General features: G+C 34.8%; 1 protein-coding gene and 1 pseudogene across 6 annotated transcripts in view; one reads left to right on the forward strand and one right to left on the reverse strand.

Moving 5' to 3' along the window:
• The window catches only part of DRC8 (dynein regulatory complex subunit 8), a 161,881-nt gene extending 146,257 nt beyond the window's left edge, over positions 1-15,624 (forward strand). Inside the window, exons 5-8 of one of the 6 annotated variants that reach the window (XM_077168520.1) lie at positions 8,151-8,230; positions 8,825-8,867; positions 8,983-9,049; positions 14,743-15,610. In XM_077168520.1, coding sequence (XP_077024635.1) covers positions 8,151-8,230; positions 8,825-8,867; positions 8,983-9,049; positions 14,743-14,858 — 306 coding nt within the window. In that variant the 3' untranslated portion in view covers positions 14,859-15,610. Of the gene's footprint in view, positions 1-8,150; positions 8,231-8,824; positions 8,868-8,982; positions 9,050-14,742 lie in introns of all 6 variants that reach the window. The other 5 variants (XM_077168517.1, XM_077168519.1, XM_077168518.1 and 2 more) reach the window with 5 other exon arrangements.
• Positions 282-7,753, reverse strand: LOC143689445 (RNA transcription, translation and transport factor protein pseudogene; annotated as a pseudogene).
• Positions 15,625-16,999: the final 1,375 nt, after the last annotated feature.

Genomic DNA, 16,999 nt, shown 5'->3' on the forward strand with positions numbered 1-16,999 from the left:
TTTGCAGACATAACACAATCCGCAAAGATTCTGAACATGGTTTATCATTATTTTTATTGGGTAAATATTCTTAGGGGGTTTTTTTTTGTTGTTTGTTTGTTTGTTTTTCCACATTCCCCAACTTTATTAGAGAAAAAAGCAGTGATGGTAAATCTCTAGAACAGTCAATTTTCTGGGATTCCTCCCTTGAATATGAGACATTTAATTTCCAAACACATGCCTGCAGTATACATGGTTCCCAACTGCAGTAAGTAGGTAAGAAGGCTGAAACTGTAAAATGTTCATCTTCCAACTTTTCTCAGTCTGTGGTCTGTCTTTGGATCAGCAGTAATTGCCTAGATAGCGACTATGGCTTCATTAATTTTTGTCTGTAGCTCTCTGAGCTCTTCTATATGCAGCAATTGCAGAATTTGAGCAGCTTCATTAAGAACTGTATCTCCTGTGTCAAAACCAAGAATATGCTTGTCTAAAGCAACAGGCAAGCCCTCTTTTGTTTGATTTGCTTTGGCAACTGCATCCTGCCTCAGATGCTCCTGAACCAAAATGTGAATTGCCTTAAACACCACCAGGTAATCATCATGGCGTTGAATCTGAAGAAGGTTAGCCAAAGGCATTACTCCAGCTTTAAAATCAGGATTATTTACATTCAAATTGATCAATGACTCGGCATTTTTAGTTGCACTGTCAGTATTTTTTGTATTATCAGGTGCCAAGTCTTTGTATTTTTCAGCATTATCTCCATATTCAAGTCTAACAGCCAACCCAAGAAGCTAGTCAATTGCTTCTTGTTGATCTTGAATCTTGAAAAGACAGTTAACATCTCTGCGATACTTTTCAAAGAACTTGGGCACACACTGCTGTAGATGTTTCTTAAATTACCCCTGTCTTCAATTTTGTGGTGTCTGATTTTCTGATCTTCAAGCCAAAATAAATAAAGTTTCTAAGTTCTGTTTCCCCTCTTGCAGTTGAAGCCGGCAGGGTTGTGGTAGTTGAGGGCTGTCAGCTTGTGTGGGAATATGGCTGGGGCTCCTCGTTCAGACCTGGGCTTCGGGCTGGGAGAGGAGAATTCTCAGTTTTTTTTTCTTTGAAACTTTAGAAATGGCTTTTTCGTTAGCAAAATAAAATCTACATAATCCACACCATAAAAAAAAACATACCCCAATACCATATATGATAGGATTACAGGGTGAATTGTATCCTTTAAGCTTTTCTGTATTTTTTTAGTTTTCCTACAAATAGTTGTGTTACCTCAATGATAAGAAAAAAGAAAAGCAAAGAAAGGGCTGGGAGAGGAGAATTCTCAGTTTTTTTTTCTTTGAAACTTTAGAAATGGCTTTTTCGTTAGCAAAATAAAATCTACATAATCCACACCCTGATGAAGTGGGAATTTCTGCCAACCTGAACCTTAATTGTATCATTCCAGTTTTAAGTGAGCTCTGAGACTTCACATCCTTCAGAATTTGACTGTACCACACTGGGATAATTAGTTTCTTGTTTTGAGATAGTTGGCTATATGAAATATTTTTACCTGTTATTGTTCCCATATATCCTGACATTGGAGAAGGTAGGAGGATTTATCCTTAAAATGTTTTACATATTCCCTTTTAGATACCATTTTTGCATACTAGATACTAGAAATTGGCAAAGGTTTTTAAAAATAAGTACTTGGTGTTGACACTCTTTCACACGGCTAATGGCAATAAAAATTGGTAGTATTTATACCTTTCTGGAAGACAATTTAAAAATACACGTCAAGAATTTAAAAGATGTACATACTTAATGATTTGTTTCTGGAGGAAATACTGTTATTGAAACCAACACAGATGTAGATTTAGATTTAGATTTTAGATGTTAATCACAGTTTTGTTTGTAACAATTAGAGACAAACTGAATGCCCATTAACAGGAAAAAAGTTAAGCAAATCTTGGTTTATCCATTTAATGGAAAACTAATGACTAGGTAAGATGTTCATAATATATTAAATAAAAATGCAGGTAGACTAGAATTCCATTTTTGTTAAAATATATACATATGTGTATGTTTATGTACATACGCATATGTGTGTGTAAATAAATGCAAAACATACCCCAATACCATATATGATAGGATTACAGGGTGAATTGTATCCTTTAAGCTTTTCTGTATTTTTTTAGTTTTCCTACAAATAGTTGTGTTACCTCAATGATAAGAAAAAAGAAAAGAAAAGAAAACTGCATTATATGATTCATAGTGTCTATGATGACAAAGACACTGATGTTGAAGAAGCATGCCGAGAGTAAATAAAATTATTTTATAAAGTGTAAAACTAAAGAGTAATGTTTTAAAATTATTAGGTTACGTACATAGTTTTAAATATATATGTGAACCTAATAAAGTTTATATATAAAACTTGTCCACAATTCCTTTAGGTAATTTTCTCATTAGGAGAAAGTGGGATCATTTTATTCAAGTTCACTATATTCAGATATTTTTGTGTTTACAACTGCTTCTTTGTTTAAACTAAATCTCAATCCAGGATGAAGCTTTTCTTCTAGTTTCATTATAACACAGTTTTAAAAACTTGCCTTTGGGGTATAAATGGGATAGAAGAAAGAATACCTTAGTGGGAATGATTTTTCTAATGATTGACAGATTGTCTCCTCTGTTAAATACAGGACACTACTGAGGGTGGGGAGAAGGCCTCAAGTCTGAACTGAGAGGACAGAAACTGAAAGGAATGAAATAATTAGTGTAGCTGGAGCCCCACCCTCAGAAGACAAAACTGGGAAATTAATGGCCTAACACCCACTGATTCAACCTTTTCTTCTTATCAGTTCAAATTGTAGAAACTCAGCATTATAAGGGACTTCAAGGATTACCTGGTTTAGCCACCTATTGATTTTTGGATTCTTTAGTGGTCTGAATGAGAGGTGATTCAATCTATGTTTGATACTTCCAGTAACAAGAAAGGAATTTACAATCCAGAAGATTCATATATCCTAATTTTGCACCAACAGCCCTTGGAATGTTTAGAGTAAATAATTTGAATAAAGTACATAGGGCTTTAAAAGTTTTTGTTTGTAAAAATAATATTTTTGGTATATTCTAATGAATTTTTGTTGTTATCTAAAGTGGATAAATATATTCTAAATTGTATTCATATTTTGGTTTTAAAACATGATTTATGTCAAATTTTTATATAAGCTTAACTTGAAATATCTCAGGGTTTTTATACTTTTACTACAAATAATTTTTGTAAAAATTCATATATATATATCTTATTTGGTGACCTGGAACTAGTTGAAATGTAGGTACTTTATAAACCATCTTAACTACTGATATTATCTTGTTTCTTGTGAAGCATGAAATAGTTCAGTTCCTTGACTGATTATCATATCCCTGGGGAGAAATGAATTTCACTATGTTTTATGGTGCCTATTCAGTGGGTTCAGCATTAAAATAAATAATGCTGGAATGAGAAAAGAGATGGCCCAATGATTTCACTATGGGAATGAGAGTTAAAGAATTGTAGGCTGTGATTCCATTAAAATGCTTGTTTTAATTTTTAGAACCTAAAATAGGCATTTAACCTCTTTGTGCCCATATTTCCTCAAGTGCAAAGTAGATTTAAAAAATTAATTTATAGTAGGCTGAGAAACAGAATTTGCCTCATGTTTTAAGACTTAGATAGATGTTGATATAAAAAAAAATCACATAGTATTTATTGCAACTTTTCCATATTGGAGAAGAGATGCAAAGAGAAATGGAGTGCCTGGGGTCACATGGAGATGGGAGCTTAAGCCCTCCTTCAGCCCCTTTCTGTAGCAGTAAAAGTAGTATTTTTTTCTTCAGGTCCTCCTCCACCAGAATTCTTTGGAGGAGAAGTAAGTCATATCAGAGCCATGGTCTCCCAGGCAAACTCTGCTGTCACACTAGAAAGATGAATTCACTATAAACGGGGCTTGCAGGCTAAGCTGGAGGAGCTCTAGCCCAGAGGTTTTATCTTTACACTCATAAAAGCTGCCTGGGTTACTTTTGAATTATCACTTCCTTTTCAGCACATGAGCCCCTTGGAAGAAACTAGATTATGATTTACTTTGACTCATTCATATTTGCTATAGCAGGATATATTTGTTTTGTTTGGTTTTGACTTTTGAAGAAGAGGGATGCAGTGCGTGGTGGATGCCTGTTCTCTCCCTCTCCTTTCAGTCCAAGGCCACATGTAGGGGAACAGCAGAGGTGGAGGCATTGCTACTAAACCATGCAGCCTGCCTGGAGTAGGACAAGATTTTAAATATGCCAAGAAACTTAATATATTATATTGTTTGACCACCGTATCCAATGTGGCATTTCACAGATGAGAAGGCAGGGCTTGAATTTCTGTATGAACAATTAGGTCCATGTGGCAGGATGTGGTGGGTCAATGAGGACATGCTTGAAATGTCAGCGTTAGAGACTGATTCTTTTAGGAGGAAGTGTCATTCCATTTCATAGAACCAGAATTGTGCACATTGCCAATAGAAATAATCATAATCATAACCACCACAGACTCACACTGAGCACCTCCATGTCATGTCTCATGTGATCTCTGCAACAACCTTGCAGGATAGATATGACTGTTCTCCCTGTATTACAAATAGGGGCACTGTAAATAGAGGATGAATTTTAATAAAAACATTTTAACTATTCATAGTCTAACTATGGATGTACTGTGCTATTTTTCTATATGGAAGGCAACATCCTTTTTTTTTTTGTATACTGTGTCATGGGGGTCACATTTTATTCTTTTTCCATGTACGTATCCCGTTATTGCATCACCATTTGTGGAATATTTGTTTGTTTTTGGGAAGTGCATGAACTGGGAATCGAAACCAGGTCTCCCACATGACAGGTGGAATTCTATCACTGAACTACCCTTGCACCCCCGGCAACATCCATTCTTTTAAAAGACTAAACAATAAAGAGGTCAAAAGGGATTTCCTCACTCAGACTGCCATAAGTAAAGAAATGGCAATGGATTCCTAGTCTTTTTGAACATGTATACTATAATTTAGGGTATTTTTCTTGAATTCGTTTCGCTATAAGTGAGTTGAGTTTTCCCTTGAAGAAAGTAGGTCTGAACATGTACCATTTTCACTATATCCACTCTGAAATACAGTTCTGAATTCTGAATATCTACTTTGCTCATCTCCAGTTGATAAATACAGGGACTTACTGCTTGATGATAATGATTCAAAGACTTTGGATAAAAATATGGCACACACATTTAGAATATTAATATGTTATATATATATATATAAACACAATATATACTATAGAGTATGATCCAACATTTGATATATTTTTATTAAATCTTAAAATAATTTTTGCCCATGGATTTAAATAATCACTGAGCCATCATTGCATTACATTTCTAGAAAGTAATGTTCTTGTCCTATCTTACTGATGGCCTCATATGGTTAATTAGTTTTTCCTGCACCAGAAAGAATAGTACCCACTCTTCTTGACCCCACCCCATCTCTACTCGGTAACCATTTCCAGATTCCCAGGAGTGGTATTTACTTCTTGTTTCTCTTGTATGATAGAAGAATATACCATATTTTAAAAATACCTTTTAGGAAAATGATGAAGTCGGAATAAAATATGGTGTTAAGTTAGTAATGTATCAATATTTATTAGTTGTCGCAAAATTTACTGTACTATTTTGACAGTAATGTGAAGAGTTAACAATGCAGGTGGAGGGTATTCAGGAACGTTTTATACTGTTTTTGCAATTTTTCTTTAAATATAAAACTATTCTAAAATAAAAGTTTAATTATAAAAAACTTTTTATGATAAAAAATAGTGCCTGATACATATTAAAAATTCCGTAAATTCTATATTTGGAAATATCATGTAATTATATATATTTTAATGCTATTGCTTATAAATGTTTTTATATGAAAAAATGGTTTAGATGTGGCCTCTAGAGGACAGTGTTGGTTCATAGAAATATTTATAATCTGCCCAATTGAAGATAGGCTTATCATTTTTCTTTTTTGATATTAAACAAATCCTCTGTTTACTCATCACTCTTTAAAAAAAAAATCAAAGAAAATTTATGCCTTTTCTGTGGTAGTCTGTTTTAACTTATTATTTTTGTGTAATTTTGGTTCCATAAAAGTCTATTAGGAGGGATGCACGGGTGGTTCAGTGGTAGAATGCTCACCTTTCATGCGGGAGACCTGCGTTGGTTTCTGGACTACGCACCCCCACCAAAAAACACAAAAAACAAAAAACTTCTATTAGGCAAGAATGATCCTGCAGCGTTTTCACCCTAGTGTTCACAGCACAGAGGCTTGGGAGGTTATGAGGAAACCCGGCGGAGCGCTGTGAGTCATCATATTGTGTGTTACTTGTGAGTTCTCACATGATGGAGAGAGAGTTATAGAATCGAATCGCCTTTGGAAAAACTAAGGACAGCTTGTAGATTGATGAGGAGGCTCATGAAACGAAGATGGATTTTGATCTTTGAGAGGTTAAGACTGCTCTACAGTGGTTTGTTGGGGGTAGGGGAATAGAAAACAAATCATTGCTCCTACTTCTGGAGCAAATTGTTGGGAGTAATCAGAATAGAAACGCAACATTTTAATTTAAAAATTATTGCTCCTTAGGTAATCTCATGAGATTGGTATTTTACTTTGAAATGTCTCCTGGAGATTGGGAGTTACAGAGTGCTACTTATGCCCATCAGAGTCCTATCTACATTAATTTGCAAAATGCTTAGCTTGGACCAAGAGGCAGCTAAAGAGAATTTTTCATGTATTGAGGGGCTCAGAAATTCTGTAACATATCATTTTGTCATCAGATGGATTAAATTTTCTGCTGATGGTAGAGTCTGAGGACTCCAGACTTTTTAATGGTGTGAACCTTGTATAAATCTATTTAAAAGTGGTTGTGACTTAGATGACAGTATATTCCATCTAGCAGCAACCCACAGATTTCTTATTTTTTGTTCAAACAATAAAGCTAATCTATTGAATTGGGATCTATGAGCCTTTTAAAGGAATTTTTGAAAAAGAATGGAAAATTTATAGCTCCTCATAAATAACTTGACATGAACGTTAAGATCAATATGTTTTGTTCAGACACACCATCAAAGTTGAACCGATTGGTCTCATTCTCATCTAATATTGCTAGGTACCAAAAATTCTTCCTTGACTATTCTGTTCTCTTAATTTTGTGGTAGTATAAAAAGTTTCCACATTTTATTTAGATGTTTAATAAATATTAAAGTGATGTACTTGGGTCCTTGAGATAATAATTGGTTCCCTAACCTGGCCCCTCAAACAGTAATCTTTATCCCAGGGAAAAGCATCAATCCATCCAGTTGTGTAAGTCAGAATCCTGAGAGCTGTCCTTGACTCCCCTATTTTTCTCATTCTATTCACAATAGATGCACTACCAGGCCATATTAATTTTACCTCTTAAATATCTGTTGAAACTCTATTTTTCTCTCCCTGGCCACCACTCCAATGTAAACTGTCATTTTATCTGCATAGACTAATGCAGAACCATCTCACCCACAACCAGTGTATCTTTCAAAACACAAATCTGTTGAAACCTTCAGTGATTTCCTATTGTTCTTAGGATAAGAACCCAAACCACTTTCATGGACAATGAGACCCTACATGATCTGGTCCTTGTCTCTCTCTTCAGCCTCATCTTGAAACATTCTCCTCCCTGCTCCCTGAGCCTCGGCCTCATGACCTCTGTTACATCTGCTTCCTCCCATCACAGGGTCTTTGTGTATATAATTTCATCTACCTGGGAGTTTCTTCCCTGCTTTCTTTGTCTGTTTCTGCTCATCCTTTATAAATCAGCTCAAGTATTATTTCCTTATGAATGTCTTCCCTGATCTCCTTATCTAGAATAGTCTCTATATTATATGCTCTTATAGACCCATGCTCCTTTATTTCATTGTGCTTATATGAATTTAAAATTAGACACTGTTTTGTTTTGTTTTTTAATTAGTATATGTTTCCTCTACCAGAATATAATTTCTCTGAGCAGGGATCATGCCCATAAACACTCATCAACAAATCTCTAGCACTTGGCACAATGCTTGGAAAAACTAGTTGCTCGATACATTTGTTGAATGAATAAATCGTGATTTCTTTGTTAATGTTCAGGTAGAAGAAGAAGAACCCACTGGATACATTCGATTAGAAAAATTTCTTCCAGTGATGACCGAAATACTACTGGAAAGAAGGTAAATATATAAATGTTATTGTTAAGACAAAATAATGATTAGAATTATAGTAATGTCAAAGTGCTTGATTTTTTTCACTTTGTATATTTTACACAACCAATATTTATCTTAGGGTAGTTTTCTTCTAACTTTACACTATGCTTCTAAAGTTTTGATGGTATGTGCTTAAAAATATCAAGCACTTTAGTATTAATCTAAGCAAAGATTAAAGAGTCAATAAGCTACGACAATCATGTCAGCATTTTTATCTCTGATTTTGAATTGTTAATGATAAATAAGAAAAGGCTCTAATTGTTCTTTGAACAAAAGTACAGCATAACTTAAACCTACTATAGTTGGTTACGATAGAGATTTTACTCCCACATAAATTGATTTTCATAATGATGCAAAAAAGCAAATAGAAAACATCAGACATGCCAGTGATTTTGAACTAAATAGTTTCTAAAGGGATTGGGTTCTTTCAACTTTCGTATCCAGAAATACAAAAATTTTGGTGAGGGATGTATGTTACCAGCTTTTATTTTGCTTTATGTAGTCATTTTTATGTAGAGACAAGATAAATACTGTGGCACTCCTTTTACCACATAATTATAGGTACAGACCAATTCCAGAAGATATCCTTCTTCGTGCTTTTGAGGTATGTAAGCTCCAGATGATATCTTTTTATATTTATATATTTGTATGAGAAATTGATTATCTAGAATTTACTCATCAAACAAAAGATAAAATACTTATCTTTTCCTTTCCTCCAGGTGTTAGATCCAGCTAAACGTGGGTTTCTTACTAAGGAAGAGCTAATCAAGTATATGACTGAAGAAGGTAAGTATGATTTATTATTTGTATTGTAACAGCAATTTATTTAAGAGATTAATAATGTTAACAATTATGTACAGCAAAAATTAAACTCAGTCATTCTGGTTACAAATTATTTTGCTATTTCTATTATTTTGGTTTGGGGTGATTTCTCTTTTATGGAAGATAAGAGTATAAATGGTTGTCAAAAGGAGACAGATTGTTCCCTCAAAGGATTTTTTAAAGTGTAATGATTACTTCTATTAATTGTAGTTATTCAATACATTGAGAATATTTCTAGAATAAGAGGTATACCACCTAGAAAATATGAATTATCAATCACTATATATCAATGCCTGTCACTAGATTAAAGATTTGAATTGGTATATATATATATATAAATTCCTTTTTAAAGAGCTTTTCAGTTGGTGAAGTTACAGATAATACAGCCTCAGTTAAATATGAATTCACATAATAATTTTAGTTTTTATGCTAATGGCACCATATATATTTGCTTTGAACATGAACTATACACTCACACATGCACACTTACATATAATACCTGCACATCTATAATATATCAATGTATCTCCTTTAAGAACACTCTTTGCTTAGGCTGATCCATAACTTTGTTTTTCCTGAATGTCAGTAACCGGATGGACATCTTCTCAAAACCATTCTCATATTAGTCACCTCCTTTCCTTCCATTCAAAGCTAGATTTCTGTCTTCTTTTCTCAGTTCATTGGATCCCAGATTGAGTCCTAAATGATTCAGAGTCACTAATCACTTGAAACAGGATCAGAATTTCCGGTAATTTTGAGTAGTGAAGACCAAGACCATGTCTACATGCACAATTGATTTGACCATTTTTACTTAATCCACCATTAGTTGGGAATACAGAGAATGAGAGTAAGGAAAAAAATCACATGACAGTCATAGCTGTCACCCAAGAACTTTTATGATGTTATTAAAATTATCTTAGAGATTAAATGTGATGGGAATGTTATGACTTTTAAAGCATCAGCCACTTAATCTTAAGGATTAATTTAAGGGAAATGAATCCTAGATTATTTTAGTCAATATGAATTTAATCAAAATGGCCCAAACAGTTCAATTTTGTTAGTACTGTACTGCACACCTACTATGTGTTTACTATTTAGTAAGTGTAGTGAGGGATGATGGTACTCAAATCTGCTCCTTCTCTCAAGGTTATTACAATCTTATTGGGAAAATAAAACTAATTTATAAAATAATTCACAAATCAAGAGAATAGGAAAATAAGTATTGGAAGGTCACTGTGAGCCTGGAAAGCTTGGTCTTAAAGAAGATTTAAAGAGAAAATAGATTCCTTAAGATGGTAAAATTTAAATGTAAGTTGTTGAGGGTAGCGGTAAAACCTTATACATTATAGTACCCACAGATGTTTTTTGAATGAATGAATGAGCAGATGAATGAAGGTAAAGGGATTGATGTGAGAGAAATTATGAATGGATAAAACAGTACGAGCAAAAATGGAAAGGTAGAAATGAGCATGGTATTTTAGGAGCTTCTGAGAAGCTGGCCCAGAGGGTCTTGTTAGCAAACAATAATAAATGAATTTAGATAGATTTATGGGGACCAGATTGTAGATGCCTGGACTCAGGGTTTTTTAGCTCATCCAGTGGGCAGTGAAGAAGGATTGCATCGTTTTGAAGAGATGAGTCATTTGGCACAAGAGGGACTGTGAGAATATTACGCTGGTTCTGGTAGGCAGGGGAGATGAGTAAGAAAGAGGTTAAGCAAAGGACACCAGTTAAAAGACTGTTTTGGTATTATGAAGGTATTCTAATAATGTCCTGACCTGGGTTATGGGAACAGGAAGAGAAACAAGGGATTGATATAATAAGACTATCTACAGCAGAGTCATGATGAATTGCAGAGTATAGGGGTTAAAGAATAAAAAAAACAACAGGGCTTTGATATTTTGAATGACAGGTATTATGGTTATTCTGTTGAGTGAAGTGTATATAGAAACAATGCAATTGTAGAGTTTACTTGGAGACGCAGTGTGATAATTTCCGAAAAGGTGTATTTAGAGACAGTTAATGGTACTTAGAGATCAATTATTTAGTATCTCAGTGGATTAAACATAGAATGATTATTTTCAGATAATATTTTAAGAAGATAGGTGGAAAAAAAAACATGGATTGTTGTCCCGATTACTCATTCAACAAATAACCTTCCATATTACATGGGTTAATATATTTGATAGTGATTTATAATGTGTAAAGTACTTTACATATCTCAAGTATTATTGTAGTCAACAGACTCTCAGCCAACTGTGATAGCAGCTTACTAGCTTAGGAACAGGTGCTCTGAGATTCTCAGAATTCTAATATTTGATTTTAAGTACATTTATGCTTTATAACAATATGAATTAAAGTTACTTACACAGTCTTTTCTCAGTATCCACAAAGCATCAAACACCTTAATCAATTTGAGAATGTGGATTCTAAATGTCTAGGATGTCATATCATGAACATAATAAATCATATTGAATCAAGTTCCTGCATGATACAAGTCCACTTGTGTCCAGGCATGTGTACTGTGTCAGATGGAGTCTAGCAGCAGGAAAATCTCAAAAAACAGTTGGGTTTTTTTGTTTTTTTTTTTGCCTCTTCATGTGGTTTCAATGTGGTTTACATTTTTATTGTAAAATATAATATATATACAAAGCAAAGAAAGAAAAAAGCAATAATTTTCAAAGCACATGTCAATAAGCAGCTTCAGAACAGATCCCAGCGTTTTTCATGAGCTACCATTCCATCATCTCAAATTTTTCCTTCTAGCTGCTCCAAAACACTGGAGGCTAGAGGAATATTTACATAGTGATTCAGCAGCCATACTCATTTGTTAAGTCCCATTTTCTCTGTTATACCTCCTACTTCTCCTTTAATCCCTCTCCCATTCTTTAGGGATCTTTGGGGAATGCTCGTTCCAACTCTTTCACATTGAGAGGGGGTGTCCACACTGAAGGATAGGGGGATGCAATCAATTGATAATCCTGGAGAGGCTGGTCCCTCTGAGTTTCAGGATTTATCTGACCTAGGAACCCTCCAGGAATTATATGTTCCAGGAAGGCAAACAGTGTATGAAACCTTTATAGAATCTCAGTTTGATCCTTTGGCATTCTTAAGAGACAGCAGGAGTGATGTTGATTGGGTTTTAGCAAACTATGACCATTAGCACTATCTAACTGCCTGTTAACTATTGGCCATACCATGCAGTTTTAGTTTTCCCCCTAGATCCCTCTACCATTGACTCCTTGTCCACTATCAAACCATTGAAATAGTTAATGTGAGAACTTATTTATAATCATAAATTTAATCATCAGGATACATGGCACACATCCCCTTTCAGTCATTTTCACCTTCAATATGGCAATTTCCTTATAAACCAACTTATTAATTATCATCACTTATATCCATTTCCTTGCTTTAGATTCAACCTCTTTGGGTAGCCTTTCCTCCATCTCTAGCATCTGTGTTACCCGTGCCTATGTGTCAGCCACTGTTCTTAGTCATTTTTAAATAATAAGACATTTAATCCTCATAACAACCCCCATGAGAGTGGTGGTGCTATTGATAGCTCTGTCTTTACAGACTGGGAAACTGAGGCACAGGGAGGTTAAGTGACTTGCCTCAAATCTTAAAGCTAGTAAGTGATAACTAGAATTTGAACCCAGATAATCTGGCTCCCAAGCCTGTGCTTGGAACCATTAAGTTATTTTCCTCCATCCTTAATCAAATACTATATACCTGTTTCCTTGCCTAGGGAAACAGTGTAACTACCTCCTGTATTGTGCATTAAAAAGGCCTTATTCTAAGCAATAGAGTGTGATGGTAAAGCTCATAGACCCTGAAGCTGGACTGCTAGCATTCAAATCTCCCAATAACTAACCACCCACTAAACTGGGGCAGGCTGCCTTATTTTTTTGTGCATTAGTGTCCTCAACTACAAATTGGGAAAATAACATTTCTTACCTCTCATGAGGTATTTGGGAGATAAGTTAGCTAATATACATGAAGCACCTAGATCAGTGCCTTCACACATAGTCTTCAATAAATATTTGCTATTAGTATTCTTTTTTTTTTGACATGGGCAGGCTCCAGGAATCGAACCTGGGGCTCTAGCATGGCAGGCGAGAATTTTGCCACTGAGCCACTGTTGTACCATGCTACTGGTATTCTTTTAAGTTTCTTAGGACTTAGTGTCCTTCAAAGTTAATTTGGCATTGGATTTAGTAGTTAACAATCAGATAAGAATAATCCAAATTTGCCTTTTTAGGCATTTTTAATTTTCTTAGTATATAAGCATGATTTCAAAAGAACTCTGTATGTTTTCCTTGTTCAATGTACCTTCCTCATCAAACTCTCCCTTTGAATCTTTTCAGTGTTATTAACTGAATTCCAACTTAGAAACATTGTTTGTAGTGGCAGGTGGCTTAAGCTCAGAAGGTAGGAAAACCTCAGACCCTGATAACTGCTTGGCTAAATCTCTTCAGGGATAAGGTGGATATTTCTGTATTTTTGTTTAATGCTAAGTTGTTTTAAATAGTCTAGAGCCATTCCAACATTTTTTCTGAGTTTGCTTTTCATCTTGGTGAAACCAATATCCTGATGGCCCTAAGCTGTTATCCAAATCCACCTGTGTTGGTTTGAAGCTGTTATGTGCCCAGGAAATCACTTTCTTAAAGCTGATCCATTCCTGTGGCTATAGACCTGTTGTGAGTGGGACATTTTAATTAGGTTATTTCAGTTGAGGCATGCCCCAGTGGGTCTTAATTCTCTCACTGGAGTCCTTTATAAGAGGATGAAAACAGAAGCTGAGAAAGGACCCAGAAGCTGACAGAAGATACAGAAGCACAGATAGAGCAGCCAGAAGCTGAAAACAACAAAATTTGGGAGAGATGGACCAGCAGACTCGACTGTGTGCCATGCCATGGAGTCCAGGATTGCCAGATCATCTGTTGATACCTTGTTTTGGATACTTTCACAGTTCAGAACTGTAAGCTTGTAAACTAATACATCCCTGTTGTTTAGAAACCAGTCTATTTCTGGTATATTGCATTTCAACAACTTTCCTTTGGTTTCACTTGACACAAACTCTGGGTTAAACTAGAACAAAGCAGACTGTTTTGAAATGGTTGATGAGTGTCATCTCTCACAGGGTTCAACTGGCATTACTAAGTTGTCCAGACATGGTTAGGGAATATTCAGAGATACAATCATTACAGTTTCAATTCTTGTTATCTTATTTTCTCAACTTTTCTGCATAGCAATCATATAACTGTCTTCATACCCTTACTAAACTTAATTATTAGATTCCTAACAGACTAGGGCTTCGGGTTAATCTTTTGGCAATTTCAGTAGTTTTATTTCAATAAATAATCTTTTTCATGTTATGTCCTCCTGCTGTGAAAGAAATGATCAATTCTGTAGTTTGCTTAATCTAAGACATCTGCAAAGTAAGGTATGTCCAAAGTCTGTCAGGGACTGCAAAAGCATGCTGTTTGAACCTCTGAATTGTTATGATATGTTGGCTTGATATTCCTGGGTGAGAGAGAGTAGTGATACAGTGGGGGCTTGTGGGACACCATGACAATTAAATTTGCCAGAGGAAATAGAAAAAAAAGGATCAAAAGATTGTAAATGATAGATTGCCTTTCTTGTCCCTCCAGGTGAGCCCTTTTCTCAGGAAGAAATGGAAGAAATGTTGTCAGCTGCAATTGATCCAGAATCAAATGTAATTCATTACAAGGACTATATATCAATGATGGTGATAGATGAAAATTAAATGCTCTTGTCTTAATTTCTAATTCAAAGGACAATTTTAAAAATTGGCTGTCCTTATTAATTTTACATTTTATCTTGTATTTCCTTGATCTAATATCTGATATCTCATGATATAAATGTTGCAAGATATTTTGTTTTTTAATGGTGATTGTAAAATTAAAAACAAATTTATTTGATATGTCTGGCCTTATGAAATGACAATTGCTAATTATTTGAAAACTATCCTTACATTTTTAACTCTTATTCATTTCCATGACTTTTATTCATTTTCTATATTAAAATTTATGTTACCTCGCTGCCCTCCCCCTGTCTACGTGGGACATGACTCCCAGGGGTGTGGACCTTCCTGGTAATATGGTACAGAAATCCTAGAATGAGCTGAGACTCAGCATCAGGGGATTGAGAAAATCTTCTCAACCAAAATGGGGAAGAGCAAAATGAGACAAAATAAAGTGTCAATGGCTGAGAGATTCCAAACAGAGTCGAGAGGTTATCCTGGAGGTTATTCTTACACATTAAATAGATATCACCTTGTTAGTCAAGATGTGATGGAGAGGCTGGAGGGAACTGCCTGAAAATACAGAGCTGTGTTCCAGTAGCCATGTTTCTTGAAGATGATTGTATAATGATATAGCTTTCACAATGTGACTGTGTGAATGTTAAAATCTTGTGTCTGATACTCCTTTTATCTACCTTATCAACAGAAAAGTAAAACATATGGAATAAAAATAAATAATAGGGGGAACAAATGTTAAAATAAATTTAGGTTGAAATGCTAGTGGTCAATGAAAGGGAGGGGTAAGGGGTATGGTATGTATGAATTTTTTTCTGTTGTCTTTTTATTTCTTTTTCTGAATTGATCCAAATGTTCTAAGAAATGATCGTGACGATGAATATGCAACTATGTGACTGAAAGATTTTAAGATATGAGGTATTTGAGAGAAAGAAAAGTAGACGAAAGGATTATAAATGAGCGTGCTTTATTGAGCTGGGCTCCTGGGCAGAGCTCACCGAACCCAAGAGGGAGTGAGGTGAATCCGTCCACGGGCTTTGGCAAGTGCAGTTTTTAAGGGCAGGGGTTAGGTGATGACATGAAAGGGGCGGCACATTAAACAAAGGATTATTATGCTAGCGGGTTGAGCATTGGGTGGTTAGATGTCCGTGAATAGATGTTTGCTGCCAAGACCTTGATTGTAACGGTTCACCTCCCGTTCTGGAGTGACTTCATGGTTCCAGCCATAGAGCCCTCCCTTATTCCCCAGACCTAACAGTGATGATATTGTGAATTACTGATTATATATGTAGAACATAAGTTAAGAATGTTTGCATTTGTTGTTATATATATATATTTAATTTAAAAATTAATTTTAAAATGTTTTGGCAAAAAAATAAAACTTATGTTACCTTCAAATTAATTAAACTGGCAGAATGAGGAATGAGTGGAATAACCCAAGATTTGGCATATTAAGATTTTGGGTGGGGGCAGAATGACCACAAATTGAAAATGAATTGCAATATGATGAAGTCTTTTTTAAACAAGGTACAATTCAACAATCTGAATGTGGGAGAGTTATTCAAATGAATATTAGTAATTGATTTTTTATGAATACAAATTACAAATCTCATTTTGAGATTAAAATGTTAGTATGAAAATTTAAATTTGCTGATCCAGTATGTTACCATTTATGAAATTGCTAAAGGAGTTGAGGTAATTGAATCTAGGGAAAAGAAGACTGAATGGAAATTGATAATGCAAGCTAGTAGCAATTCTCTCTTCATCTTTAAAACTCTCGCATATTCGGACTATTTCTTAGTATTGTCCTAAACACTAAGCAAGAATGTTGAGAAATGTTATGGTGTTTAGGAGGTACAGCCATTGAACGAGCAGAACAAAGTTATCTGAGCACAAGGAGTCTCAATGGGAGAATGAATGAGAATTTTCAAGAAAAGGAGAAAATCAGGTAAAGGAGAATGAAAACTTCCAGAGTGGTGTTAACATTGTATGTGTGTATATACGGAAAAACCAAGGAATTGAAGCACCTCAAGAAAATATTATAATGATAATCTATGGGGCTACGGTGTTAAGGAAAGATAAAAGTAGGAGGGGGCCTGATTGAAAGGAAGGGGTCAAGGAACTCAAGA

Source organism: Tamandua tetradactyla, chromosome 7, assembly GCF_023851605.1.
Source record: "Tamandua tetradactyla isolate mTamTet1 chromosome 7, mTamTet1.pri, whole genome shotgun sequence".
In the NCBI taxonomy this organism is placed as follows: domain Eukaryota; kingdom Metazoa; phylum Chordata; class Mammalia; order Pilosa; family Myrmecophagidae; genus Tamandua; species Tamandua tetradactyla.